We start from the raw sequence: 27,814 nt of genomic DNA, 5'->3' as shown, positions 1-27,814 counted from the left end.
AGAAGACTGAAGAAGTAGATCAGAGAATTTCAGTTCTGATCTGAAAAATGAACCAAAGTGACTGTGAAGAACTGTGATGGGGTTGGACCATCAGAAGACAGTCCTACTGGACAACTGTTAGAATCCATATTATGGAGGAACCAATCAGCTAAGAGAACCTACAGTCCATCATTACTTTAAGAACTGAAGGTCACCTTGTTGTTTCCTCCATAATTCCAGATGATCATTCATAGTTTGATGCCTTCAGGGAGAATCTACAGTGGAAATAAAGAAGAACCATGAATGAGGAAGTGTGTCCAAACCTTTGACTGGTAGCTTCTCGCAGCTCAGGAACGTTTTAGAACGTTCAGCATCTGAGGCCTGCATAACATCTGGAAAAGTCTCCAGATGTTGGTCCGAAGATGTTCTTCCTACGTTTTCATGGAACAGTGTGAAAAATCCTGAGAACGTTGCGGGAAGAACATTCCACTTCTGTCAAATAAAATCTCTTTTATTGTTCAGCTGATCCTCCGACGTTCCAAAACTAAGAACCAACGACCCAGAATGCCACCAAACCTGGAACGTGGAGCTTACATGGAACAATGCGTCAGATGTTAGGCTGCAGCATTCAGCTCAGCTCTGAGCAGGTTTTTATTCTTAGTTTATAGACTCTTCACCAAACACTTTTAGAAACCTACATTTTGTACTTTATGTCCTTTGTTGCTTTACTCCTAACCTCTGTGTGTTTATTCCACAAACCTGTTTATTGTACTCTGGTAAAATGATTTCCTCCGGGATGGGTAAAGCAGATCTGATCTTATCTCAGTTTATTTGTGATCTGTGGAGTCCAGCAGGTGGAGACAGAGCTTCATCTTTTCTGCTTTTATTCACTTTCACTCTTTAATCCGTGATTTAGTGATTTAATGTTCTTCATCCTTCAGCCTGGAAGCTCCTGGTCCACAGACAGACAGATATTCACATTTACACTGATCTACAGCAGTCAGACAGAACCGGTTCACTGAGAGGAGAAAACAGGAGAAAACAGGAGGAAGAAGGAGGAGTCCGGGGATCTGACGCACTGAGCGGCTGCGCCTCGCTTCACTCCCCGCTGCAGGAAGAGACTCGGCGGTTCGGAAAAGCTCCAGAAACGGACCCGTCGAGGCGGACAGAGAGACCCGGAGGACGGCTGCTGCGGGCGATGAGCTCCGCGGTGACGGCCGGAGGACAGCGGCGGCTCCGGGGCTCCTGGTCGGGCTGGACGCCGCAGCAGTGAGCTGCTCTCCGGGCTCATTGTGTGCTGAGTGGCGCAGAGAAAAGGATGCCTCCGCGGCCGCGCACTCTGCTCCCGTTCCCGTTGAAAACACGGATTATTTCCCGACGCCGCCTGGATCTTCTGCCCCGGACGGAGCGTGAGGTTTGTGCGGGGCTCCATGAGGACCGTCCATGAGAACAGGGAGGAGCAGGAGGAGTCCGGCCGCGGCGCCATGGAGGACAAGGAGAGCAATCTGCGGACGGCCCGGCTGTGGAGGGATGCCGCCCTGCGCTCCAGGAAGCTGCGCAGCGACCTGCGCCAGCTCACCCTCTGCTCCAAAGACAACCGGATCGAGCTGCCGGAGGACATCGCCGAGATAGAGGCGCTGAACCTGGGCAACAACTCTCTGCAGGAGCTGCCGGACGGGCTGGGCTCCTCCCTCAACAACCTGCGCATCCTGGTCCTCCGCAGGAACCGGTTCAGCACCGTGCCACGGGTGGTGTCGGAGCTGGGGCGGCTGGTGGAGCTGGACATGAGCCACAACAGCCTGCGGAGCCTGTCGGAGGCGGTGGGTCAGCTGAGGGGGCTGAAGAAGCTGTGCATCAGCCACAACAAGATCCAGAACCTGCCGACCCAGATGGGAGCGCTGCAGTCCCTGGAGGAGCTGGACATCAGCTTCAACGAGCTGCGGGACCTTCCCAGCTCCTTCTCCGGACTGTCCAGGCTGCGGACGCTGGACGTCGACCACAACAAGCTCAACCGGTTCCCCGCGGAGATCGTGGCCCTGGGCGAGCTGGAGGAGCTGGACTGTTCGGGGAACAAGTTCGAGGTGCTGCCGTCGGACATGGTGAAGCTGAGCTCCATCAAGATCCTGTGGCTCAGCAGCCTTCACATGTCCTCGCTGCCCGACTCCTTCTGCCAGCTGACCAACCTGGAGAGCCTGATGCTGGACGGAAACAGCCTCACCGCGCTGCCTGCCGCCTTCGGTCGCCTGCAGAGGCTCAAGATGATCAATCTGTCCTCCAACGAGCTGCAGAACTTTCCTCAGGTCCTCCTGAACATCACAGGGTTGGAGGAACTTTACCTGAGCAGGAATAAACTGACTCACATTCCTAAGGAGATCGGCCAGCTGGTGGCGCTGGTGAACCTCTGGCTGGACAACAACAACATCACCTACCTGCCGGATTCCATCGTGGAGCTGGAGAAGCTGGAGGAGCTGGTCTTACAGGGTAACCAGATCGCCATTCTTCCAGATCATTTTGGGAAGCTGTCCAAGGTGAACATCTGGAAGGTGAAGGACAACCCTCTGATCCAGCCTCCGTACGAGGTGTGCATGAAGGGGATTCCTTACATCGCCGTCTATCAGAAGGAGCTCGCCCACTCGCAGCTCGCCGTGAAGCCGCGACTGAAACTGGTTCTGATGGGGATGAAGAACGCCGGGAAGACCTGGCTGAGGCGCAGCGTGGTGAGCAGGCAGCAGGACACCAGAGGAACGCAGGGAAACAAAGGCATCGAAGTCACCAACTGGGTGGCGGACGCCGACCGCCGTCTCACCTTTCTGGTGTACGACTTGTCAGGGAAGCAAAACTACGACCTCATCAAACCCTTCTTCCTGTCCCCCGGTGCTCTCTACGTCATCGTGGTCAACCTTAAAACGTATTCTCCAAAGAACTTTTACGCCCACGTCGGGTATTTCCTCCACCTGCTCTGCGCCAAAGTGCCCCACGCCGTGGTGTGTCTGGTGGGGACCCACGCTGACCTGTGTGGGGAGCTGGAGCTGGAGGAGAAGAGCCTGGACATCCACCGGCAGATCGGACTGCAGGAGCAGAGGGACGTTCAGAACCTGAGGAGCCTGGCCCAGCAGGTGGACCGGGCTCTGGAGCAGGGCTACAGCGTCCGCACCTCCAGCCCTCACGTCCTCTTCTACGGCGTCTCCGACCGCAACCTGAGGCGCAGGAAAGCCCAGCTGCAGTACATGCTGAACCACCGGCTGCAGATCCTGTCTCCCGTGATGAGCGTCAGCTGCACAGAGACGCAGAGGAACGTCCAGAGGCTGCGGGAGAAGCTCATGTCGGTGGCCGACCACCGTGAGATCTTCCCCAACCTCCACCGCGTGCTGCCCAAGTCCTGGCAGATGCTGGAGGAGCTGCACTTTAAGCCCAAAGACTTGTGGCTGTCCTGGTGGGACTCGGCTCGTCTGGGCCTGCAGGCGGGGCTCACCGAGGACCGGCTGCAGAGCGCCTTGTCCTACCTGCACGAGAGCGGGAAGCTGCTGTACTTTGAGGACAGCCTCACGCTGAAGGAGTACGTCTTCCACAACCTGCCCCGCTTCATCGCCATCCTTAACGTCTTCTTCCAGCGGGACGAGTCCTCGCTGCTGGACCGGCTGCTGTCGGAGGGGGAGCGGGGGGACAAGGGCCGGGTGAGTCTGGTGATGGAGGACGAGAAGGGGGAGAACCTCAGGGTGACGCACCTTCAGCAGCACGTGGAAGGCTTCCTGCAGCACGGCCGGCTGCCCTCCAACGTCATCCGGCTGCTGCTGCGGCCGCTCATCCAGACGCAGCAGGACCTGCACCTCATTATGGAGCTGCTGGAGAAGATGGGCGTCTGCTACTGCCTCAACAAGCCCCGCAGCAAGCCTCTGAACGGCGCCACCGTGTGGTACAAGTTCCCCAGCTACGTCAGCAGCGAGGAGCCCCGGGCCGAGGCGGCGTCCGGCAGCGGATCCCTGCCTCACTTTTTCTCCGTGGAGCAGCTCCACATCCAGTACAGCTTCCCCTTCCTGTTTCCTCCTGGACTGTTCTCGCGCTTCAGCGTGCAGATCAACGGACACGTAGTGCAGCGCTCCGACGGACGCCACCAGATCTTCGCCTATCGGGGGAAAGTCCCCGTGGTGATCAGCCACCGGCCGTCCAGAGGGAGGCCTCAGGCGGAGACGCTGTCCATCGCCAGCCACGCCTCACTGCCCAACATCTGGACGGCGTGGCAGGCCGTGACGCCGCTGGTGGAGGAGCTGAACATGCTGCTGCAGGAGTGGCCCGGCCTCCATTACTCTGTCCACATCCTCTGTTCCAAGTGCCTCAAGAGAGGGTCCACCGACCCCCATGCCTTCCCAGGTGAGTCCTCAATCCAACACCTGCACCCACACTCACGCAGATACCATCAAACCTCAGTAATCAGGTCCTGGAGATGATAGGTCCAGCTGGTTTATCCTGGAGCTCCTGTCATCTCCTCGTCCTGTAGATGTTTTTCTATCATCCATGTTTCCTCTCTGCTCTGCTCATCATCAGTAGATGTTCCTCCATGCTGGATGGATCTCCAACAACTAGATCCTCTGTTCTCTGTTTCTGCTGCATTTATTTTCCTCTCAGTCTCTCTGTGAAACACTGCCTGCAGTTCAACCTGAACCTCTTAGGGAGTCTCTGATTGTTCCTCCGTTACACCAAGAAGAGCAGAATTTAGTTTTTATTTTAACGGATGATCATTCAGGTTCTCTTCAGATAATCACCAAAATCACACCTGACCTCAAAAGATGTTCCCTCTACGCGTCTTATTCAAAAAGCTAGCAGAAATCAAGCATTTACAGGAGTCAGATTCTGTTACAAACTAAAAATATTTTTTCTTGTTTATTTAATAGGGACAATGTAATTAACATAGTTTCACTGCAGTTCATGAATCTGATGTGTTGCGTACAGAGTTTTAGCTACAGCTAATCCTCAGCTCCTGTCCCTAGCTGGGCTTTAAAAACCAAAACATACAAGATCACAGTCCTTTAAAAGTACAATACACAAAAATCCTAAACAAATACAAACATAACTTACAGACAGTTAAAAATCCCCACAAATCTATAAAACAAAAGCAAGAAGGAAAGAAAAAGTAAAATGTTACAGATCAATCCAAATTACCTCCTGAAACTACAACACTTTAAAAACGAGTACAGCTCTGGTTTGCTTTCAGCCACGCCTTCACTTTTTTGTGAAGGTTTTAATATTAGTTATTGATTTTATTTCAATTGGTATTATGTTCCAAAGTTTGCAGCCTCTGACTGAAAAAGCAGACTGTCCAGAAGCGGCTCTGCGGCGTTGAATCCTGCGGTTTCCTTCCACTGTATTTTTTCTGTACATTGCAATGATGCCACGGATAGTTTTTTATCCATTATTTTCAGAGCCTGGTTTTAGAATGCAGAGACTGTTCTTACTGCAGAAGGTGAAGCTTGAGCCCACACTGTCAAACAATATATGAAATTAAAGCTGCAAGCAGCGATGGACGGGTCCTCGCATCCACGCTGGTCGTGAATCCACGCACGTCCACCAGGTGGCGCTGTGACTGAGAGTGTATGTCGGCCTCTGAATCGCATCTGGACCAGAGTCCAATCATACATTTAAAATTTCAGCCGGACTGTAGCATGTTCAGAGCAGTTATAGAGCATTTCCTGTCTATCCACCAGGTGGCGCTGTAACTCAGAGTGTATTTCAAACAGTGGATGTGATGAGGGCTGGACTCTGATCACTCATGAAAAGTTTCAGGCTGATTTGATCATGTAGAGGCCAGTTATACAGCATTTACTGTCCCTCCATCAGGTGGCGCTGCGACTGAGAGTGTCTGTTGGCCTGTAGATGTGATCAGGATTGGATTGTGATCACACATGGAAAGTTTGAGGCAGATTGGAGCATGCAGAGGAGAGTTATACAGCAGTTGATGTTTCATGGCGAAGCATCAAAACGCTGATGGTCGCCATGGCCACGCCATTTGGCTTCTGGTTAAACTTTTGATAACTTTTCCAAACCAAGTCCTGCTGTGTGGACTGACAAAATTTCAGGTCTCCTGGAATTATCCCCCAGGAGGTATTAACTCTCAAAAATGAGAAAAATCATCAAAAATCTCACAATTAATCCAAGATGGCCGACTTCCTGTTGGGTTTAGGACATGGCTCCAAGAGGCTTTTTTGTGCGTCCTGATGTGCTCTATAAGCCTCCCAAATTTCATGGATGTAGGTGAAACGTGCTGGGGGGGCTGTTTGTTAAAAATACTGTAGGGGGCGCTATAGCATGTGCAGTGCCGAGATGCATACAGTGTTGTTCCTTGGGTCAATGGTGATGTGTGTGGTAATTTTTGTGAGCATTGGAGTATTCCTAACCTGTCAGAAAGGGCTTTGTTTTTCATGGCGATATTTGGTTGCTACGGCAACAGCGTTACATGAAATGTCACACCCTTCACAGTGTGGGATTGTCAAGAGGTGAAGACTCGACTGACCAATTTCCAGCATGATATCACCAAGTTTGGGGCCATTGTACCTGAAAATATAAGGCCTTAAACTTACTATTACCAACAGGTGGCGCTATGACTTTTTCAAAATTTATGAGTGTGGATGTGTTCAGACTGGACCTGGTATCCAGCATGTGAAGTCTGAGGCAGATAGGATGTTGTTCAGCTGAGATATGAATCGTTAAATTTTCATGGCGAAACATCGAAATTGGTTTGGCCGCCACAGACACGCCCTTTGATGACAAGTCACCATTTTCACTGGGATGCATCATCAATGTGTTTAGGCTGTTGTCACTGCATTTGAAGTGAATATGATCAACCGGGTAACAATAGGGCATGAAAGTGTAAAAGATGTCTATTTCCTGAAACCACAAGGTGGCGCTATGACTGTCAATGAATATCCCTATGTGGATGACATCAGGACAGGACTGTCATCATACATGTAAAGTTTCAGGCAGATTGGAGCATGTTGAGAAGAATTAGACACCAATTCCTGTTTCATGGCGAAGGATCAGTTGTTTGAGGCTCCGCCATGCCCACACCTTTTGGCTTCTGGTTGAGTTTTTGATAACTTTTCATCAGAAAGGTCTGGTGCATGTACTGGCCAAATTTCAGTTCTCTCAGACTTATCCACTAGGAGCTATAAATTTTGACAAATGTACAGCAAATTCAAGATGGCCGACTTCCTGTTGGGTTTAGGGTGTGGCTGTGATTGACTTTTTGGTGTGTCCTGATGTGGTGCATATGCCCACCAAATATTGTAGCTGTAAATAAAACATTGTGGAAGTTGGCCTAATGACCACTGTTTCAATTTTGCAGGTGGCGCTATAGAGCCATTTTTTCACACATATGCGCAACTCCCATAAAATATCAAATTTTTCGCCAGTCCTGATGTGCACGCCAAATTTCACGCGTTTTGGTTCATGATAAGGCCGCCAAAAAGGCAAGTCATTTCCCGAGGAGCGATTAAGTTTGAAAAATTTACAGCAAATTGAAGGTGGCCGACTTCCTGTTGGGTTTAGGGCGTGGCTGTAATTGACTTTTTGGTGTGTCCAGATGTTCTGCATATGCCCACCAAATATTGTAGCTGTACATGAAACATTGTGGCAGTTGGCCTAATGACTACTTTTTCAAGTTTGCAGGTGGCGCTATAGAGCCATTTTGCCACGCACATGCGCAACTCCCATAAAATATCAAATTTTTCGCCAGTCCTGATGTGCATGCCAAATTTCACGCGTTTTGGAGTATGATAAGGCCGCCAAAAAGCCAATTTACTTTACGGGAGAAAAAAAAAAAAAATAATAATAATAATAATAATAATAATAATAATAATTAAAGCTGCAAGCAGCGATGGACGGGTCCTCGCATCCATGCTGGTCGTGAATCCACGCACGTCCACCAGGTGGCGCTGTGACTGAGAGTGTATGTCGGCCTCTGAATCACATCTGGACCAGAGTCCAATCATACATTTAAAATTTCAGCCAGACTGTAGCATGTTCAGAGCAGTTATAGAGCATTTCCTGTCCATCCACCAGGTGGCGCTGTAACTCAGAGTGTATTTCACACAGTGGATGTGATGAGGGTTGGACTCTGATCACTCATGAAAAGTTTCAGGCTGATTTGATCATGTAGAGGCCAGTTATACAGCATTTACTGTCCCTCCATCAGGTGGCGCTGCGACTGAGAGTGTCTGTTGGCCTGTAGATGTGATCAGGATTGGATTGTGATCACACATGGAAAGTTTGAGGCAGATTGGAGCATGCAGAGGAGAGTTATACAGCAGTTGATGTTTCATGGCGAAGCATCAAAACGCTGATGGTCGCCATGGCCACGCCATTTGGCTTCTGGTTAAACTTTTGATAACTTTTCATCACCAAGTCCTGCTGTGTGGACTGACAAAATTTCAGGTCTCCTGGAATTATCCCCTAGGAGGTATTAACTCTCAAAAATGAGAAAAATCATCAAAAATCTCACAATTAATCCAAGATGGCCGACTTCCTGTTGGGTTTAGGACATGGCTCCAAGAGGCTTTTTTGTGCGTCCTGATGTGCTCTATAAGCCTCCCAAATTTCATGGATGTAGGTGAAACGTGCTGGGGGGGCTGTTTGTTAAAAATACTGTAGGGGGCGCTATAGCATGTGCAGTGTCGAGATGCATACAGTGTTGTTCCTTGGGTCAATGGTGATGTGTGTGGTAATTTTTGTGAGCATTGGAGTATTCCTAACCTGTCAGAAAGGGCTTTGTTTTTCATGGCGATATTTGGTTGCTACGGCAACAGCGTTGCATGAAATGTCACACCCTTCACAGTGTGTGATTGTCAAGAGGTGAAGACTCGACTGACCAATTTCCAGCATGATATCACCAAGTTTGGGGCCATTGTACCTGAAAATATAAGGCCTTAAACTTACTATTACCAACAGGTGGCGCTATGACTTTTTCAAAATTTATGAGTGTGGATGTGTTCAGACTGGACCTGGTATCCAGCATGTGAAGTCTGAGGCAGATAGGATGTTGTTCAGCTGAGATACGAATCGTTAAATTTTCATGGCGAAACATCGAAATTGGTTTGGCCGCCACAGACACGCCCTTTGATGACAAGTCACCATTTTCACTGGGATGCATCATCAATGTGTTTAGGCTGTTGTCACTGCATTTGAAGTGAATATGATCAACCGGGTAACAATAGGGCATGAAAGTGTAAAAGATGTCTATTTCCTGAAACCACAAGGTGGCGCTATGACTGTCAATGAATATCCCTATGTGGATGACATCAGGACAGGACTGTCATCATACATGTAAAGTTTCAGGCAGATTGGAGCATGTTGAGAAGAATTAGACACCACTTCCTGTTTCATGGCGAAGGATCAGTTGTTTGAGGCTCCGCCATGGCCACACCTTTTGGCTTCTGGTTGAGTTTTTGATAACTTTTCATCAGAAAGGTCTGGTGCATGTACTGGCCAAATTTCAGTTCTCTCAGACTTATCCACTAGGAGCTATAAATTTTGACAAATGTACAGCAAATTCAAGATGGCCGACTTCCTGTTGGGTTTAGGGTGTGGCTGTGATTGACTTTTTGGTGTGTCCTGATGTGGTGCATATGCCCACCAAATATTGTAGCTGTAAATAAAACATTGTGGAAGTTGGCCTAATGACCACTGTTTCAATTTTGCAGGTGGCGCTATAGAGCCATTTTTTCACACATATGCGCAACTCCCATAAAATATCAAATTTTTCGCCAGTCCTGATGTGCACGCCAAATTTCACGCGTTTTGGTTCATGATAAGGCCGCCAAAAAGGCAAGTCATTTCCCGAGGAGCGATTAAGTTTGAAAAATTTACAGCAAATTGAAGGTGGCCGACTTCCTGTTGGGTTTAGGGCGTGGCTGTAATTGACTTTTTGGTGTGTCCAGATGTTCTGCATATGCCCACCAAATATTGTAGCTGTACATGAAACATTGTGGCAGTTGGCCTAATGACTACTTTTTCAAGTTTGCAGGTGGCGCTATAGAGCCATTTTGCCACGCACATGCGCAACTCCCATAAAATATCAAATTTTTCGCCAGTCCTGATGTGCATGCCAAATTTCACGCGTTTTGGAGTATGATAAGGCCGCCAAAAAGCCAATTTACTTTACGGGAGAAAAAAAAAAAAAAATAATAATAATAATAATAATAATAATAATAAACCCTAGGGTTTCAATAGGGTCCTTGGCACCGCTGGTGCCTTGGACAGTCGGTGCCCTGGCACCGCCTGTCCTTCGCACCCTCGGTGCTCGGACCCTAATTAAAGCTGCAAGCAGCATTGAACGGGTCCTCGCATCCTTGCTGGTCGGTGACCCCAAGCATCTCCACCAGGCAATGCTGCGACAAAGTGTATTTAGGCCCATGGATGTAACGAGGGCTGGATTCTGAGCACACAGGTTAAATTTCAGGCAGATCGGAGCATGTAAAGGCTATTAATGCAGCACTGTCTGTCCATCCACCAGGTGGCGCTATCTGTGTGACTGTATATTGGTCTATGAAACTCATCAGGACTGGACTCTGATCAAACATGTAAAGTTTGAGGCAGATTACAGCATGTACAGGGGATTTACATAAGATGTCCTGCTTCATGGTGTAACATTAAAGTTCAGTTGGCCGACATGGCCACACCCTTTGAGTTTTGTGAACAATTTTCACAAATATGCAACCTGAAGGCGTGTTTTATATATTGTCCCAATTTCAGGTGTTTTGGAGTTATTGCCTGTGAGGAATGAATTGTTGAAAATGATCAAAAACACCAAAAATCTGACATTTAATTTAAAATGACTGACTTCCTGTTGGGTTTAGAGAATGACTCCAAGAGACTTTTTTGTTTGCACTGACGTGCTACATTTGCATGCCAAATTTCATAGTCATAGGTGAAAGTCTGTGTGAAGGCTATTTTTTTTAAATGCTGTAGGGGGCGCTATGGTCCATGCTGTGAATGTATTTTGGTCTATAAATGTGATCAGGACAGGACTGTGTTTAATCATGTGAGGTATGAGGTAGATTGGAGCATGCAGAGGATAGTTAGGTAGCACTTGATGTTTCATGGCGAACCATCAAAATTCTGGAGGTCGCCATGTCCACACCCTTTGACTCTGGAAGAATCTTTTAATAACTTTTGATCATGACATCGTGTTGTATATCCTGGTAAAATTTCAGCTCTCGAGAGCTTAACCCCTAGGAGGAGTTCGCTCTCAAAAATAAAAAAAAATAGAGAATTTTTTTTAACTTAATTCAAAATGGCGGACTTCCTGTTGGGTTTAGGGGATGGCTCCAAGAGGCTTTTTTGTGTGTCCTGGTGTGGTCTAAATGCCTGTCAAATTTGGTGGATATGTAGGTGAAACGTGCTGCTGGGGCTGTTTATTAAAAATACTGCAGGGGGCGCTATAGCACATGCAGTGCTGAGAAGCATACAGTGTCTTTCCTTGGGTCGACAGTGATGTGTGTGGTAATTTTGGTGAGGTTATAAGCATTGTATGTCAAAAAGCACTTTGTTTATCAGATCAACAATGGGTTGCCACGGCAACAGTGTTGTCTGAAACATAAAAATTTTCTCACTGTGGCACGGTCATGGCATGACGACTCAGTGGACCAATTTTCAGAGTTATATGACAAAGTTTTGGGCAATGGCATATGTAAATGTAATGCCTAAATGTCCTGTTACCAATAGGTGGCGCTATGACTATTTCCAAATTTAAGAGTGTGGATGTCTTCAGACTGGTCCTGGTGTCCAGTACATGAAGTTTGGGGCAGGTGAGATATGAACACTTCAATTTTCATGGCGAAACATCAAACTTTGCCGTCTCTCCACAGACACGCCTTTTCATCACACATCACCATTTTTTCTGTGATTCATCATCAATGTGTTCAGGCTTATGTCGCCACATCTGAGGGGAATCTGAGTAACAGGCTAAGAATAGTACATGAAAGTGTAAAAAATGTCAAATTCTTGATACCACAAGGGGGCGCTGTGACTGTGAGTGAATCTTGCTGTATGGATGTCATCGAGGCAGGTCTGTGATCATACATGTAAAGTTTCATTCAGATTGGAGCATGTTCAGGAGAGTTAGACAGCATTTCCTGTTTCATGGCGAAGGATCAAATTTCTATAGGCCACCATGACCACACCCTTTGACTATGGAGGAAGATTTTGATAACTTTTTCTCAGGAAGGCCGGCTGCATGTACTGGCAAAATTTCAGATCTCTATGACTTACCCCCTAGGAGGAGTTCATCATAGATTTTGTACAGTTAACGCATGATGGCGCACTTCCTGTTGGGTGTAGAGCATGGCTGTGATTGACTTTTTTGTGTTTCCTGATGTGCTGCATATGCCTCCCAAATTTTGTAGCTCTCGGCCAAATGTCCTCTGAGTTGGCCTAATACCACTTTTTAAAATTTTGTAGGGGGCGCTATGGAGCCATTTTGCAACACACATCCACATGCCCTAAAAAATATGAAATTTTTCGCCAGTTCTCATGTGTGTGTAAATTTTCATGACTTTTCAAGCATGTTCAGGCCCTGAAAAATGCAGTTGTTTTGGCGGAATAATAATAATAATAATAAAAAAACTCTAGCGTTCCAATAGGATCCTTCAGCACCGTTGGTGCCGAGGACAGTCGGTGCCCTTGCACCGCCTGTCCTCGGCACCTCGGTGCTCGGACCCTAAAGAAATCACAGAGTGCATGAAGATCTGAGCTGCTGAGTTGGAACATAGGGTCTAATTAATGTGAAACACTTCAGATTACTCTTTACAGTCTTTGTGATTTTCTTAATATTGTGGATCTAAAATTACTCCTCGGTATTTAATCTCATTCACCTCTGTATTCTGTATTCTTTATTTTAACACATAGACTTTCATTTGAGCCTGGTTTTCTTATGGAGAAACAACACAGTTCTGTTTAGATCCAAAATGAGGTGGTTGTGCTCATTCAGGTGCTGTGTTAGCGTCTCTGCTGGTGACTTAGCATGAACGACCGCATCATCATCGTCATCATCATCATCATCTTCATCTTCATCTTCATCATCTTCTCTTCTTTGTGTAAATGTGAAGACAGTAGAGACTCAGCTGTGACCAACAGTCATTTGGTAAAAGTTCAGCCAGTTTTTTAACGTTTTCTCTTTGAAGCCTAAATGATGCTTCAGAAAAGCCAGAGGTTTCCAGAGATCAGACGGTTAAAGACAGACCAACATCTGAGCATCCTGCAGGTTTATTTTACCATCAGGAGCTGCTGATGATCTCATGAAGCGTACATGATGAGTAGCGATGACCTCATGGAGAAATCACCACCGTTTTACTCATTATTAATATTAATAATAGTAATAATTCATTCATCAGCCACAAACTGCGACAACAGAAACTCTTCATGACTTTGATCTGGAAACGATCCTGATCTGAACTTTGTCTTTCTTAGAAAAATGTAAAAAAATGGTTTGCTTGAATCAGATTCTGTGAAAAAACAAAAATTCTGCAGTTCTTTATGAAAATACGAAGCCTTCAGTGACTCAGCTGAGACCAACAGTCATGTCAGGAAAATTCTGAAAGTTTCTCAGTTTAAAGTAGAGTTTAGTCCCAGACTAAGGACAGTGAAGTTGGACCGAGTTCAGTGTTTGAGCTCTGAGTTCCTCCATCAGAGAGCTGTGGACACTCTTTTTCTTTGTGGATCTCCATTTGTTCCACTGATCTGACTGAACATCAGCCTCCAGCGTTTCCAGAAAGCTACTTCTGATGAGCAGATTTAAGGAGTTTATTCATCTTTAAATGTGAAACATGAAGCTGAGCCAGTAGCAAAAGAGAAGCAGATCAGAAAGAAGGATGCGTTGATGTTTAGAGATGTTCTGCTGGTTCCTGCTCAGTGTGAAGCTTAAATACAACAGCGTCTGAAGCAGCTGAAGCTTGAATAACGTCAGATTTCTGTTTAATCTAAGCAGCGTTTTCATGTTCAACCATTCGATTCACTGCAGCAGATAAAATTCCTCCTTCAGGAAACTGCAGGAAAAAAAAAACAACAGCTTTTTATTATCGTCTGCAGGCAGCCGTGGAGCCGCTTCCTCCACCGGGTTAACCCTCCAGCTGCTCTCCGTCCACAGCTCACCCACTGTCGGATCATTTTAACCCACTGAGGACCATTTTAACCCACTGTAGGATCATTTTAACCCACTGAGGACCATTTTAACCCACTGTAGGATCATTTTAACCCACTGTAGGATCATTTTAACCCACTGTAGGATCATTTTAACCCACTGTAGGATCATTTTAACCCACTGAGGATCATTTTAACCCACTGTAGGATCATTTTAACCCACTGAGGACCATTTTAACCCACTGTAGGATCATTTTAACCCACTGAGGACCATTTTAACCCACTGTAGGATCATTTTAACCCACTGAGGACCATTTTAACCCACTGTAGGATCATTTTAACCCACTGTAGGATCATTTTAACCCACTGTAGGATCATTTTAACCCACTGAGGATCATTTTAACCCACTGAGGACCATTTTAACCCACTGTAGGATCATTTTAACCCACTGAGGACCATTTTAACCCACTGTAGGATCATTTTAACCCACTGTAGGATCATTTTAACCCACTGTAGGATCATTTTAACCCACTGTAGGATCATTTTAACCCACTGAGGATCATTTTAACCCACTGTAGGATCATTTTAATCTAAAGTCCTGCAGCTCTGTGGAACCAGAACTTCAGGAAGTAGGAGAGAACTCAGAGATGTTTTCTATCAGCAGGACTCAATTAAATGAGGTTCAGAATTTACATAAATCAGCTCCAAAGTAGAATAAAGTCACTAAATCTGGTCTAAAATGTAAAAAAAAATGTGTCTAAACTGACTTGAAACTCATGTAAAGGGACTAAAAATGTCCAAAATTACTCAAAACTTAGTAAAAACTTCAGCATTTTGTCAAAAAAAAAAGTGTTTAAAATGACCAAATCAAATGGTCCAGAATGACTCACAGATGGTCTGAAACATCTCAGAATCTGATTAAAATGAAAATTGTACAAATTAGATCAAATCTGTTTTGGTTACTCAGTTGTTTAGATGTTTGGTGGTTGGAGGTGGATGGAGGTCTGTGGGTCTGCATTTTGTTGTACGGTTTGTATGAGGTTGTTGTTCTGTTGTTGTTTGTTGTTCTGTTGTTGTTTAGTTGCTGTTCTGTTGTGGGGTCTGTAGTGAGGTTGTTGTTTGGTTGTTGTTTAGTTGTTGTTCAGTTGTTTTTCTGTTGTTGTTTGTTTTTTGTTTGGTTGTTGTTTAGTTGTTGTTCTGTTGTTGTTCGGTTGTTTTTTAGTTGTAGTTTTGTAGTTCTGTTGTTGTTTAGTTGTTCTGTTGTTGTTTAGTTGTTCTGTTGTTGTTTAGTTGTTCTGTTGTTGTAGGGCTGTAGTTCTGTTGTTGTTTAGTTGTTGTTCTGTTGTTTGGTTGTTCTGTTGTAGGGCTGTAGTCAGGCTGTAGTTCTGTTGTTCGGTTGTTGTTTAGTTGTTCTGTTGTTTGGTTGTTCTGTTGTAGGGCTGTAGTCAGGCTGTAGTTCGGTTGTGAGGCTGCAGACGGGGTAAACCGTCTCAGTCGTTGCTGCTGCAGCCTTTTAAGGAGAAGATATTTTCAGCTCCAGAGGGAACAGACTGAACACAGTTTGTCTTCGCTGGAGACGCTTTGGTTTCTATCAGACCTGATCTGTTTGTTCTCAGCGATCAGCCTCAACGTCCTCAACCAGCTCAGAGTTTTAACGTCTGTCAGCTTTTCTGTAGACGTTCTTCATCACAGCTCCAATCGTTTCCTCTGTTTTCTCTTTAGAAGTTGTTAAACTGAACCACCGGCTGACAGAGAGTCTCCAGAAACCTGAAGCTTCTGATCGACTCACCCAGAGGTGGAGATATGAATTAATGTTTCTAAATAAATTCTAGAATTTCCAACTTTATAACGTGTCCTTGAACTACTCGTCTGTGATGCATTGAAGTGTCAGAATTTTAAATCAGAGTCCTGAAGTTTCACCAGAATCACATCAAAGTCAAAAGTCAAACATTCAGTGAAACCGTGACGCCTTCAGGGACAGAAAGAAAGTCCGAGTTTTCAGAGGACAACAGAGAGAAGTTCACGGTCTGTTTTTATTCTCTGGTTTTTATCGTTCTGATAGAAAGCGTTCCTGAGTTCTCCTTCCTCATCCTGGTTCCTCAGAGCTGCAAGACTTTAGATTCAGAGTTCAGAGGGTTGAAATTTAAAACAGTTCTCTGTGTGAGGGCTGTTTCTGGGTTCCTCTGGGTTCCTCTGGGTGGAATATGAAACAGGAGCTGCCGTTCCTCTGGTTCCTGCTGAACCTTGGCCTGGTTCCTAATCCTCCTGGAGCTGCAGGTATTTATAAGTTGCTGCAGCTAAATTAGACGTCGGTAAAAATAGAGGAGCAGTGATGATCCTCCTGGTCTGAACCCGACCAGAGTCTGGAGCTCCAGTTGGTTCCTTCTGTTCCTCATAAACATCTCAGAACAAACCGTCCTGAAGCTTCTCTCTGTTCTTCTCAGGTTTAATCTGTGGTTCTTCTGCAGTCTGAGGAGGAATCAACTGTAGACTTTAGAAACCCTGAAGGCAGCAGCTGACGTCTGCTGGGATCATTCATGTTCTGCTGTTTTCTGGAGCGGTTCTCCTCACAGACAGCAGATTACTCCAGAGTTTAGATGTTCTGTCCTGGTCTCCTCTCTGATGCTGCCTCTGGTGAGACGTTTAGAATCAGTGGAACTGGATGAAAAATCCACCAGTTGTTCCTCCGATGGTCTGAGCTCATCCTGAAGAACGAATCTTAGAACGATCCACCTTGATTAAAGGATTTATTTTCAGATTTTTGGTTCTGATGGAAACAAATGATGCGTTTTCTGGACCTTTAAATGTTTGAACGGTTTGATTCCTCCCTCATGAAACCAACAGCAGATCAACCAAAAACACAAATATTGTATTAAAAACATTTGTCAAAAATAAACAATTTAATTTAGTTGTTTTTCTCATTATTATTTTTATTATTATTTATTTTTTCTGTTTCTTGATTTGCTGATTTTCTTGCAGCAACTTTCACTCTTTCTATTGATCCAGTTGTAAGATTAAAGATTAAAACCAGTCAGCTTTAGTTCCTCCTACTGTCATCCTGAGTCAGTCAGATCTTCTTGGTTCCTCACAGAAACACAGAACTTTTATTTCTTCTCTGGATCTGGTCAGAACTTCTGGTTGGTTTGTGGTGGATTTAAAACAGAATCAGCTGATAGGACAGAATCAGCTGACAGGAAGTCTGCAGTGGTCCAGCATGAGGTTCAGGGACTGATGAAGGAGCCAGAAGCTCCCTGGAGGTTTTTATTGGTTGAAGTGAATCTATCAGTTTCACTTCCTGCTGCAGAGTGCAGTCCTTTCACAATAAAACACAGAAAACGTCTTTGATCATTTTAACATCAGACATCAGCAGACTGAGCTGTGGACGTTTCTTCTTATTCTTCATTAGTTTTTACACTTTAAAGAGATGTAAACGATAAAAACTGCCACCTGCTGACGGGTTCCAGAGTTCACAGGGTTAGACATGGAAAGACTCAAAATGCACAAAACAACCACAAAACGCCACAAAAATACACAAAACACCACAAAAGCACCACAAAAATGCACAGAAATACACAAAACAACCACAAAACACCACAAAATACCACAAAACACCACAAAATACCAAAAAATGCACAAAACAACCACAAAATACGACAAAACACCACAAAATACCAAGAAATGCACAAAACACCACAAAACACCACAAAATACCACAAAACACCACAAAAACGCACAAAAGCATCACAAAACACCAAGAAAATGCACAAAAACATACAAAACAACCACAAAAATGCACAAAAACATCACAAAAATACACAAAAATGCACAAAAACATCACAAAACACCACAAAAGACACAAAAACATCAAAAATTACACAAAAATGCACAAAAACATCACAAAACACCACAAAAATACACAAAAATACACAAAAATGCAGAAAAACATCACAAAAACATCACAAAAACACTACAAAAATACAGACACAAAACTACAAAAAGACTCAGAACAAACAAGAATTCACGACGCACAAAACAAACACAAAGACAGAAAACAAACAGAACAAGTACAGAAATACACACAGACACACAAAAGCACAGAAAACAACCTAAAAAATACACAAATATATTCCAAACAACCACAAACAGACACAGGGTGACCAACAAACGCACTAAATGACCACAAAACAAACAAACTGATGAGTCCTCAGGTCACATCTGAGGTAATACAACAGATTAGTGACGCAACGGATTTACAGCTCAGCGCACTGACACACACACACACACACACACACACACACACACACACACACACACACACACACACACACACACACACACACACACACACACACACACAGTCCAGTGTGTTATTGTGTATTGTTGTTGTTTGTTATTTTTCTGTCGTTCTTTTATCACCTTTAGAACCATTTTGTGGTATTTTTGTGTTGTTTTGTGTCAGATTTTTCCATTCTGATAAACATTTTTAAACAAATATAAAGAACTAAAACTAACTTTATGTCATTTTGGATGAATTTAGTTTTTGTTTAATCAGATTCTGAGATGTTTCAGACCATCTGTTAGTCATTCTGGACCATTTGGTTTTGTCATTTTAGACACTTTCTGTATTTTTTTGCCAAAATGTTGACATGTTAACTAAATTTTCAGTAATTCTGGACATGTTTCAGTCCCTTCAGACAAGTTTTCAGTCAGTTTGGGCACATTTTTGTCATTTCATTTTAATCTACTTCAATTGTGAGCCTGCTGATAGAAGACATCTCTGAGTTCTCCTCTTTCATGTTCTGGTTCTTTAGGACTTTAAAATGATCCAGAAGCTGCTCAGAGTCAAAGGTTAACTGTGTTTCTTCTTCATCGGTCTTCTGCCGGTGGTTTCTTAAGGTTTCTGCTGTAAAATAGAGACAGAGCTGTCAGAAAAGCTGAACCTTTCAGAATAAACTCGTTCCTGAAGCGTAGGAGCAGAGCGGTTCTTTCTGCTGACAGAGATCCTCCTCAGACCAGAGTTTCCTGGAAAACTTCTCCTTTTTGGGCTCAGAGGAGGGAGGTGACGGGAACAGCTGCTGTACCTGCAGAGGGAGGAGACATTCCTGCTTCCTGAAATCAGAGTTATGACTGACCTAGTTCCAGTCAGACGCTCAGCCGGCTTCCTGCTGTGGAAAAACAGCAGAAACCCTTCATGAGAATCAGAATCTGTGGCTGTAGTTTCAGTTTCATTCACCTCTCTGGGCTTTTAGCTTCAGGAGAACAACATCAGAACACCGAGAACCTGAATGTTTGTACAGCAAAACATAGAAAACCTGCATAATAATGAAACAAAATATCAAAAACCCAGATATTAACCCACCAAAACATTAAAAACCTGGAAATGAATTCACTAAAACACATTAAAACCTTGTATATAAATGCCACAAAACGTAAAAGATCGAGGTATAAACACACCAGATCATCAAAACCTGGATATGACCCCACTAAGACATCTAAACCTGGATCTAAAGCCACTAAATCATTTAAAGTCTGCTTATTAATGCCCCAAACATCAGAACTGTGGAAATGAACCCAGTGGAACATAAAGAACGTGGATTTCAGTGTAGAACGTCCTCAGTCTGGTAGAAGGATCTGGACCCAGCTCCTCCATCATCGGACCGGACCATCGCTGTGAAGACGGGGGTGTTAATGAAGTAATGGATCCTTCCTGGAGGACGGAACATGACACCGGATCTACCGGACATTAAACGATCGATCATAACGTCGTAGAACCGTTCTCAGACGGAACATTCTGCAGCACTTTACCTTCTACTGCCTCCTTAAGTAGCAGTTCAGCAGTTTTACTTAAGTATTTCTACTTTTACATACTTCGATAGAGGACCCAAATACTTCCTCCACCTCAGCATCCAGAATGTTCCTGACCAGAACCTTCAGACAGAACTCAGGGCCGAGAAACAGAGAATAAAATGGCTGATTCTGTGTTCGAGTTCAGGACAGAAATCAGTAACTGTAGCTAGAAATGTAACTGTAACTAGAAATGTAACTGAGGCTCCATCAGTGCTTCTGGCTTCAGCCCAAACAGCTCAGACATTAAGTGTAGAGAACAGATACGATCAATAACACTAATGGATGAAGTGCTGCCTGAACAAACAGATACAGACAGGAAGTGATGTCAGACAGACAGGAAGTGATGTTAGCAGTTACAGTGAGGAGTTTAAACCATCAGCTGGACGTTTGCCCTTCAACTGTGAACTCGGGTTCAGTCGAAGGTTCTGGTGGTTCTCAAGGTTCTGGTGGTTCTGATGGTTCTGGTGGTTCTGAAGGTTCTGGTGGTTCTGGTGGCTGCAGCATCATGACGGACTTGGTGATGGTCGGTACCAGTCAGACATCTTTCAGTCTATCCAACCTTCTAGAGATCTTCATCCTCAGATTAGTTTATGAAGTCGCTGATGGTTTGTTGTTTTGGTGAGTTAATATTAGAGTTTAGAACCCTAGGCTGTATTCTGGAGAACCCTGGGCTGTATTCTGGAGAACCCTGGGCTGTATTCTATAGAACCCTGGGCTGTATTCTATAGAACTCTGGGCTGTATTCTGGAGAACCCTGGGCTGTATTCTGGAGAACCCTGGGCTGTATTCTATAGAACTCTGGGCTGTATTCTATAGAACTCTGGGCTGTATTCTATAGAACCCTGGGCTGTATTCTATAGAACCCTGGGCTGTATTCTATAGAACCCTGGGCTGTATTCTATAGAACTCTGGGCTGTATTCTATAGAACTCTGGGCTGTATTCTATAGAACCCTGGGCTGTATTCTATAGAACCCTGGGCTGTATTCTATAGAACCCTGGGCTGTATTCTATAGAACTCTGGGCTGTATTCTATAGAACTCTGGGCTGTATTCTATAGAACTCTGGGCTGTATTCTATAGAACCCTGGGCTGTATTCTATAGAACTCTGGGCTGTATTCTATAGAACTCTGGGCTGTATTCTATAGAACTCTGGGCTGTATTCTATAGAACCCTGGGCTGTATTCTATAGAACCCTGGGCTGTATTCTGGAGAACCCTGGGCTGTATTCTGGAGAACCCTGGGCTGTATTCTATAGAACCCTGGGCTGTATTCTGGAGAACCCTGGGCTGTATTCTGGAGAACCCTGGGCTGTATTCTATAGAACCCTGGGCTGTATTCTATAGAACCCTGGGCTGTATTCTATAGAACTCTGGGCTGTATTCTATAGAACTCTGGGCTGTATTCTATAGAACCCTGGGCTGTATTCTATAGAACCCTGGGCTGTATTCTGGAGAACCCTGGGCTGTATTCTGGAGAACCCTGGGCTGTATTCTATAGAACCCTGGGCTGTATTCTATAGAACCCTGGGCTGTTTTCTGGAGAACCCTGGGCTGTATTCTGGAGAACCCTGGGCTGTATTCTGGAGAACCCTGGGCTGTATTCTATAGAACCCTGGGCTGTATTCTATAGAACTCTGGGCTGTATTCTGGAGAACCCTGGGCTGTATTCTATAGAACTCTGGGCTGTATTCTATAGAACCCTGGGCTGTATTCTGGAGAACCCTGGGCTGTATTCTATAGAACCCTGGGCTGTATTCTATAGAACTCTGGGCTGTATTCTATAGAACCCTGGGCTGTATTCTATAGAACTCTGGGCTGTATTCTATAGAACCCTGGGCTGTATTCTGGAGAACCCTGGGCTGTATTCTATAGAACCCTGGGCTGTGTTCTATAGAACCCTGGGCTGTATTCTATAGAACCCTGGGCTGTATTCTATAGAACTCTGGGCTGTATTCTATATAACCCTGGGCTGTATTCTATATAACCCTGGGCTGTATTCTGGAGAACCCTGGGCTGTATTCTATAGAACCCTGGGCTGTATTCTATAGAACCCTGGGCTGTATTCTGGAGACCCCTGGGCTGTATTCTGGAGAACCCTGGGCTGTATTCTGGAGAACCCTGGGCTGTATTCTATAGAACTCTGGGCTGTATTCTATAGAACCCTGGGCTGTATTCTATAGAACCCCAGGCTGTATTCTGGAGAACCCTGGGCTGTATTCTATAGAACCCTGGGCTGTGTTCTATAGAACCCTGGGCTGTATTCTATAGAACCCCAGGCTGTATTCTGGAGAACCCTGGGCTGTATTCTGGAGAACCCTGGGCTGTATTCTGGAGAACCCTGGGCTGTATTCTATAGAACTCTGGGCTGTGTTCTATAGAACTCTGGGCTGTATTCTATAGAACCCTGGGCTGTGTTCTATAGAACCCTGGGCTGTGTTCTATAGAACCCTGGGCTGTGTTCTATAGAACCCTGGGCTGTATTCTATAGAACCCTGGGCTGTGTTCTATAGAACCCTGGGCTGTGTTCTATAGAACCCTGGGCTGTATTCTATAGAACCCTGGGCTGTGTTCTATAGAACTCTGGGCTGTATTCTATAGAACCCTGGGCTGTATTCTATAGAACTCTGGGCTGTATTCTATAGAACCCTGGGCTGTGTTCTATAGAACCCTGGGCTGTATTCTATAGAACCCTGGGCTGTGTTCTATAGAACTCTGGGCTGTATTCTATAGAACCCCAGGCTGTATTCTGGAGAACCCCGGGCTGTATTCTATAGAACCCTGGGCTGTATTCTATAGAACCCTGGGCTGTGTTCTATAGAACCCTGGGCTGTGTTCTATAGAACCCTGGGCTGTGTTCTATAGAACCCTGGGCTGTATTCTATAGAACCCTGGGCTGTGTTCTATAGAACCCTGGGCTGTATTCTATAGAACCCTGGGCTGTGTTCTATAGAACCCTGGGCTGTATTCTATAGAACCCTGGGCTGTGTTCTATAGAACCCTGGGCTGTATTCTATAGAACCCTGGGCTGTGTTCTATAGAACTCTGGGCTGTATTCTATAGAACCCTGGGCTGTATTCTATAGAACCCTGGGCTGTGTTCTATAGAACCCTGGGCTGTATTCTATAGAACCCTGGGCTGTATTCTATAGAACTCTGGGCTGTATTCTATAGAACCCTGGGCTGTGTTCTATAGAACCCTGGGCTGTGTTCTATAGAACCCTGGGCTGTGTTCTATAGAACCCTGGGCTGTGTTCTATAGAACCCTGGGCTGTGTTCTATAGAACCCTGGGCTGTGTTCTATAGAACCCTGGGCTGTATTCTATAGAACCCTGGGCTGTGTTCTATAGAACTCTGGGCTGTATTCTATAGAACCCTGGGCTGTATTCTATAGAACCCTGGGCTGTGTTCTATAGAACCCTGGGCTGTGTTCTATAGAACCCTGGGCTGTATTCTATAGAACCCCAGGCTGTATTCTGGAGAACCCTGGGCTGTATTCTATAGAACCCTGGGCTGTATTCTGGAGAACCCTGGGCTGTATTCTGGAGAACCCTGAGTCTTGAGGCTGGTTCTAAGCTGGTCTGACTGCAGGAGTTCTCGTTGATCCTCTTCAGCTTCAGATCCTGATTCCTGCAGCTGGAACCACATCAGGAAGTTAAAGGTGTTCCTGGTTCTGACATTCAGTCGTTTTTTTTCTTCTCTGACTCGGTTCTGTGTGGAAATCAGGTGATAGACGACACAAACATCAGAAAACAACAACATGTGTGTTATCAGCATTTCAGTTTCACGTCTGACTGGTAAAAACACATTTACTTATAGAAACCAGTTAAACCAGACTGTTGGAGTCTTTTTAAAAATAGTTGATTTCATTGAACTTTTTAAAAATCATTTTAAAAGTTATTTTCCTCAGAACTGCAGTGTGTTATATTTCTGTATATTTAGATTTAATATTTCTGTTTCAAAAGAGCCACAGTGAAGAACAACCAGACAGAAACCAGTTTGTTCTTTTTATCTGGTGTGTTTTGTGTTTTTTAGCTGCAGGGGACTGAAGGTCACTGCTCTGCTTTAATCTGCCGCTGGCCTCAATATCAGTATTTTATTATGAGAGCAAAGCGATGAAGGATCAGCTGCTTTATTCTAAGCTCCAGAAACAACAGTAGAAGGGAAGCAAGAACCCTGAGCTCAGACTGACAGGTTCAGATGTTAAAACTCCTTCAGTTTACCATCACAGAGGAGAGAAACAGAAAATATCCACAGTAAAGAGTCAGATGGATTTATCACTATTAGAATAGTTAATAACTGATGGATTGAATTCAGAGAAAACTGCTGCTGGGTCTGACAGACTGAGTTCAGGGGACAGTGAGCAGAAAAGCTGACCTGGTTTCAGTGGGAGGAGCAGCGCCGCCTGCAGGGAGCAGGAGGAACTACAGCAGCAGGTCAGAGTGTGGAGCTGCTGCCCCCTGCTGGACAGAAACCAGACTGAACAAAGAGTCATTGAATCCCTCTGGACGCTTCCTGGACCATTTTAACCCACTGAGGATCATTTTAACCCACTGAGGACCATTTTAACCCACTGAGGATCATTTATCATTTATTAATCTAAAGTCCTGCAGCTCTGAGGAACCAGAACATCATGAAGGAACAGAGAAACCAGAGATGTCTTGTGTCTGTTACAATGATGAAAAATGTCTTGATTTGAGCAAAAAATGGAAGAAAAACAACAGAAATCCAAGTCCAACATTTCCTGGAGTTTCATAAATAAAAGCGTTCCATTTATTAGTGACTGAACATTGTGAATGAATGGATTTTTTTGGTTACTGCAGGAGTAGACATAAATATCATTTATTTAACATGGAAAATACTAGAGCGCGACCCGAATATCCTAATATCCAAATATTCAGTCTTTACTATGGTAATTGAATATTTATTTTGAGATCCAAATATTCGGATTTGGATTTTTACAGTGTGTAACGGGTCGGTTCTGTTCCAGGTGTTTTTTACAGTGTGTAATGGGTCGGTACTATTCCTGGTATGTTTTACAGTGTGTAACGGTCGGTTCTGTTCCAGGTTTTGTTTACAGTGAGTAACGGGTCGGTTCTGTTCTAGGTGTTTTTTACAGTGTGTAACGGTTCTGTTCTAGGTGTTTTTTACAGTGTGTAACGGTTCTGTTCCATGTATTATTTACAGTGTGTTACGGGTCGGTTCTGTTCCAGGTTTTGTTTACAGTGAGTAACGGGTCGGTTCTGTTCTAGGTGTTTTTTACAGTGTGTAACGGTTCTGTTCTAGGTGTTTTTTACAGTGTGTAACGGTTCTGTTCCATGTATTATTTACAGTGTGTTACGGGTCGGTTCTGTTCCAGGTTTTGTTTACAGTGAGTAACGGGTTGGTTCTGTTCCATGTATTTTTTACAGTGAGTAACGCCTCGGTTCTTTTCCAGGTGAGCTGCTGAGTCAGCCCCGACCTGAAGGTCTGACTGAGATCATCTGTCCAAAGAACGGTTCTGAGCGGGTCAATGTGGCGCTGGTCTACCCCCCTACCCCGACCGTGCTCAGCCCCGGCCTCCAGTGACCTGACCCACCTGTCCAGAACCTCCAGAACCTCCACCCTCCATCCCGACCCGCTGCAGAGCACCGAACGCTGCTTCTGCTGTAGGTGGAACTTTCACATGTGTTGTTGTTCTAACCCTTTGTTGTGTTGTTGTTGTTGTGTTGTTCTAACCTGTTGTTGTTGTTGTGTTGTCGTTGTGTTGTTCTAACCCGTTGTGTGTTGTTGTGTTGTTCTAACCCGGTGTTGTGTTGTTGTTGTTGTTGTTGTGTTGTTCTAACCCGTTGTGTTGTTGTGTTGTCGTCGTGTTGTTCTAGCCCGTTGTGTGTTGTTGTGTTGTTGTGTTGTTCTAACCCGGTGTTGTGTTGTTGTCGTTGTTGTGTTGTTGTTGTTGTTGTGTTGTTCTAACCCATTGTTGTGTTGTTCTAACCCGTTGTTGTTGTTGTTGTGTTGTTCTAACCCGTTGTGTTGTTGTTGTGTTGTCATTGTGTTGTTCTAACCCGTTGTCGTGTTGTTGTTGTGTTGTTCTAACCCGTTGTTGTGTTGTCGTTGTGTTGTTCTAACCCGTTGTTGTTGTTGTTGTTGTGTTGCTCTAACCCGTTGTTGTATTGTTGTTGTGTTGTTCTAACCTGTTGTGTTGTTGTGTTGTCGTCGTGTTGTTCTAGCCCGTTGTGTGTTGTTGTGTTGTTGTGTTGTTCTAACCCGGTGTTGTGTTGTTGTCGTTGTTGTGTTGTTGTTGTTGTTGTGTTGTTCTAACCCATTGTTGTGTTGTTCTAACCCATTGTTGTTGTTGTTGTGTTGTTCTAACCCGTTGTCGTGTTGTTGTTGTTGTGTTGTTCTAACCCGTTGTTGTTGTTGTTGTTGTGTTGTTCTAACCCGTTGTTGTTGTTGTTGTTGTGTTGCTCTAACCCGTTGTTGTATTGTTGTTGTGTTGTTCTAACCTGTTGTGTTGTTGTGTTGTCGTTGTGTTGTTCTAACCCGTTGTTGTTGTTGTTGTTGTGTTGCTCTAACCCGTTGTTGTGTTGTTGTTGTGTTACAGGTTGTGCGACTCCTCTTCACCCTGATCTGTAACTTAAGGAGCACAAACTTCCTCCAAACTTTTACTTCCTGTTCTGCACCTGTTCAGACTCTGCAGCCTCTCATGTAGCCACACCCCTCCAGGAGACAGGAAGTGATGCAAGCAGACACACCTGGACACAGCTGTAGCTGCAGGTGGATCGAGCCTCCTGACTGGACTGTAGGATGTGAGACGACGTGACGACATGTTCATCAGTTTGTTCACATCCAGGACACACAGACACACCACACAGCAGTTAAACACAGACACACAACACAGCAGCTAAACACAGACACACAACACAGCAGCTAAACACAGACACACAACACAGCAGCTAAACACAGACACACAACTTCCATCACCGATTCCACATTTTACAATTTTACACTGAATAAACTCTATAATATTCATAGTTTTACTGAATTTGGGCACAAATCGACTGCAACAACACAAAACGACCACAAAGAGACAGGAAACGACCACACAGAGACACAAAATGACCACACAGAGACAGAAAATGACCACAAAGAGACACAAAACAACCACAAAGAGACACTAAACGACCACGAAGAGACACAAAACAACCACAAAGAGACACTAAACGACCACGAAGAGACAGAAAACGACCACAAAGAGACACAAAATGACCACACAGACACAGAAAATTACCACAAAGAGACACAAAACGACCACACAGAGACACAAAACGACCACAAATAGACACAAAATGACCACAAAGAGACACAAAACGACCACAAAGAGACACAAAACGACCACACAGAGACACAAAACGACCACAAATAGACACAAAACGACCACAAAGAGACACAAAACGACCACAAATAGACACAAAACGACCACAAAGAGACACAAAACGACCACAAATAGACACAAAACGACCACAAATAGACACAAAACGACCACAAAGAGACACAAAACGACCACAAATAGACACAAAACGACCACAAATAGACACAAAACGACCACAAAGAGACACAAAACGACCACAAAGAGACACAAAACGACCACTGTTGTGTTGCTCTGGATTCTGAGACAAACTGCTCCACATGTTGTTCGCTCTGAGATGAACTGACATTAAGATGTCCAGGTGTGTGTGTCCAGGTGTGTGGAGCTGGTGTCAGCAGTGAGGTTGTGTTTGTGTAAATAATATCTTTATTTTTGTATGTTGGTGAGTCGGTGAGCTGCATGATCACAGACACACAGTTTGTATGAAGCTGAAACCAAATAAACAGAGACTGGTTCAGTA

At 44.8% G+C, this 27,814-nt stretch overlaps 1 protein-coding gene across 1 annotated transcript; it reads left to right on the top strand.

The window, feature by feature from the left end:
- Positions 1 to 862: 862 nt before the first annotated feature.
- Positions 863 to 27,814, top strand: mfhas1 (multifunctional ROCO family signaling regulator 1). The gene is made up of 3 exons (XM_051938215.1): positions 863 to 4,347; positions 25,384 to 25,594; positions 26,530 to 27,814. The coding sequence occupies exons 1-2, from the start codon at positions 1,410 to 1,412 to the stop codon at positions 25,512 to 25,514; spliced, it is 3,069 nt and encodes a 1,022-aa protein (XP_051794175.1). The 5' UTR covers positions 863 to 1,409; the 3' UTR covers positions 25,515 to 25,594; positions 26,530 to 27,814.

Source organism: Acanthochromis polyacanthus, chromosome 18 (genome assembly GCF_021347895.1).
Source record: "Acanthochromis polyacanthus isolate Apoly-LR-REF ecotype Palm Island chromosome 18, KAUST_Apoly_ChrSc, whole genome shotgun sequence".
Classification (NCBI taxonomy): Eukaryota; Metazoa; Chordata; class Actinopteri; family Pomacentridae; genus Acanthochromis; species Acanthochromis polyacanthus.
Note: the sequence above shows the minus strand (reverse complement) of the source record. Positions and strands in the feature narration are given on the sequence as shown.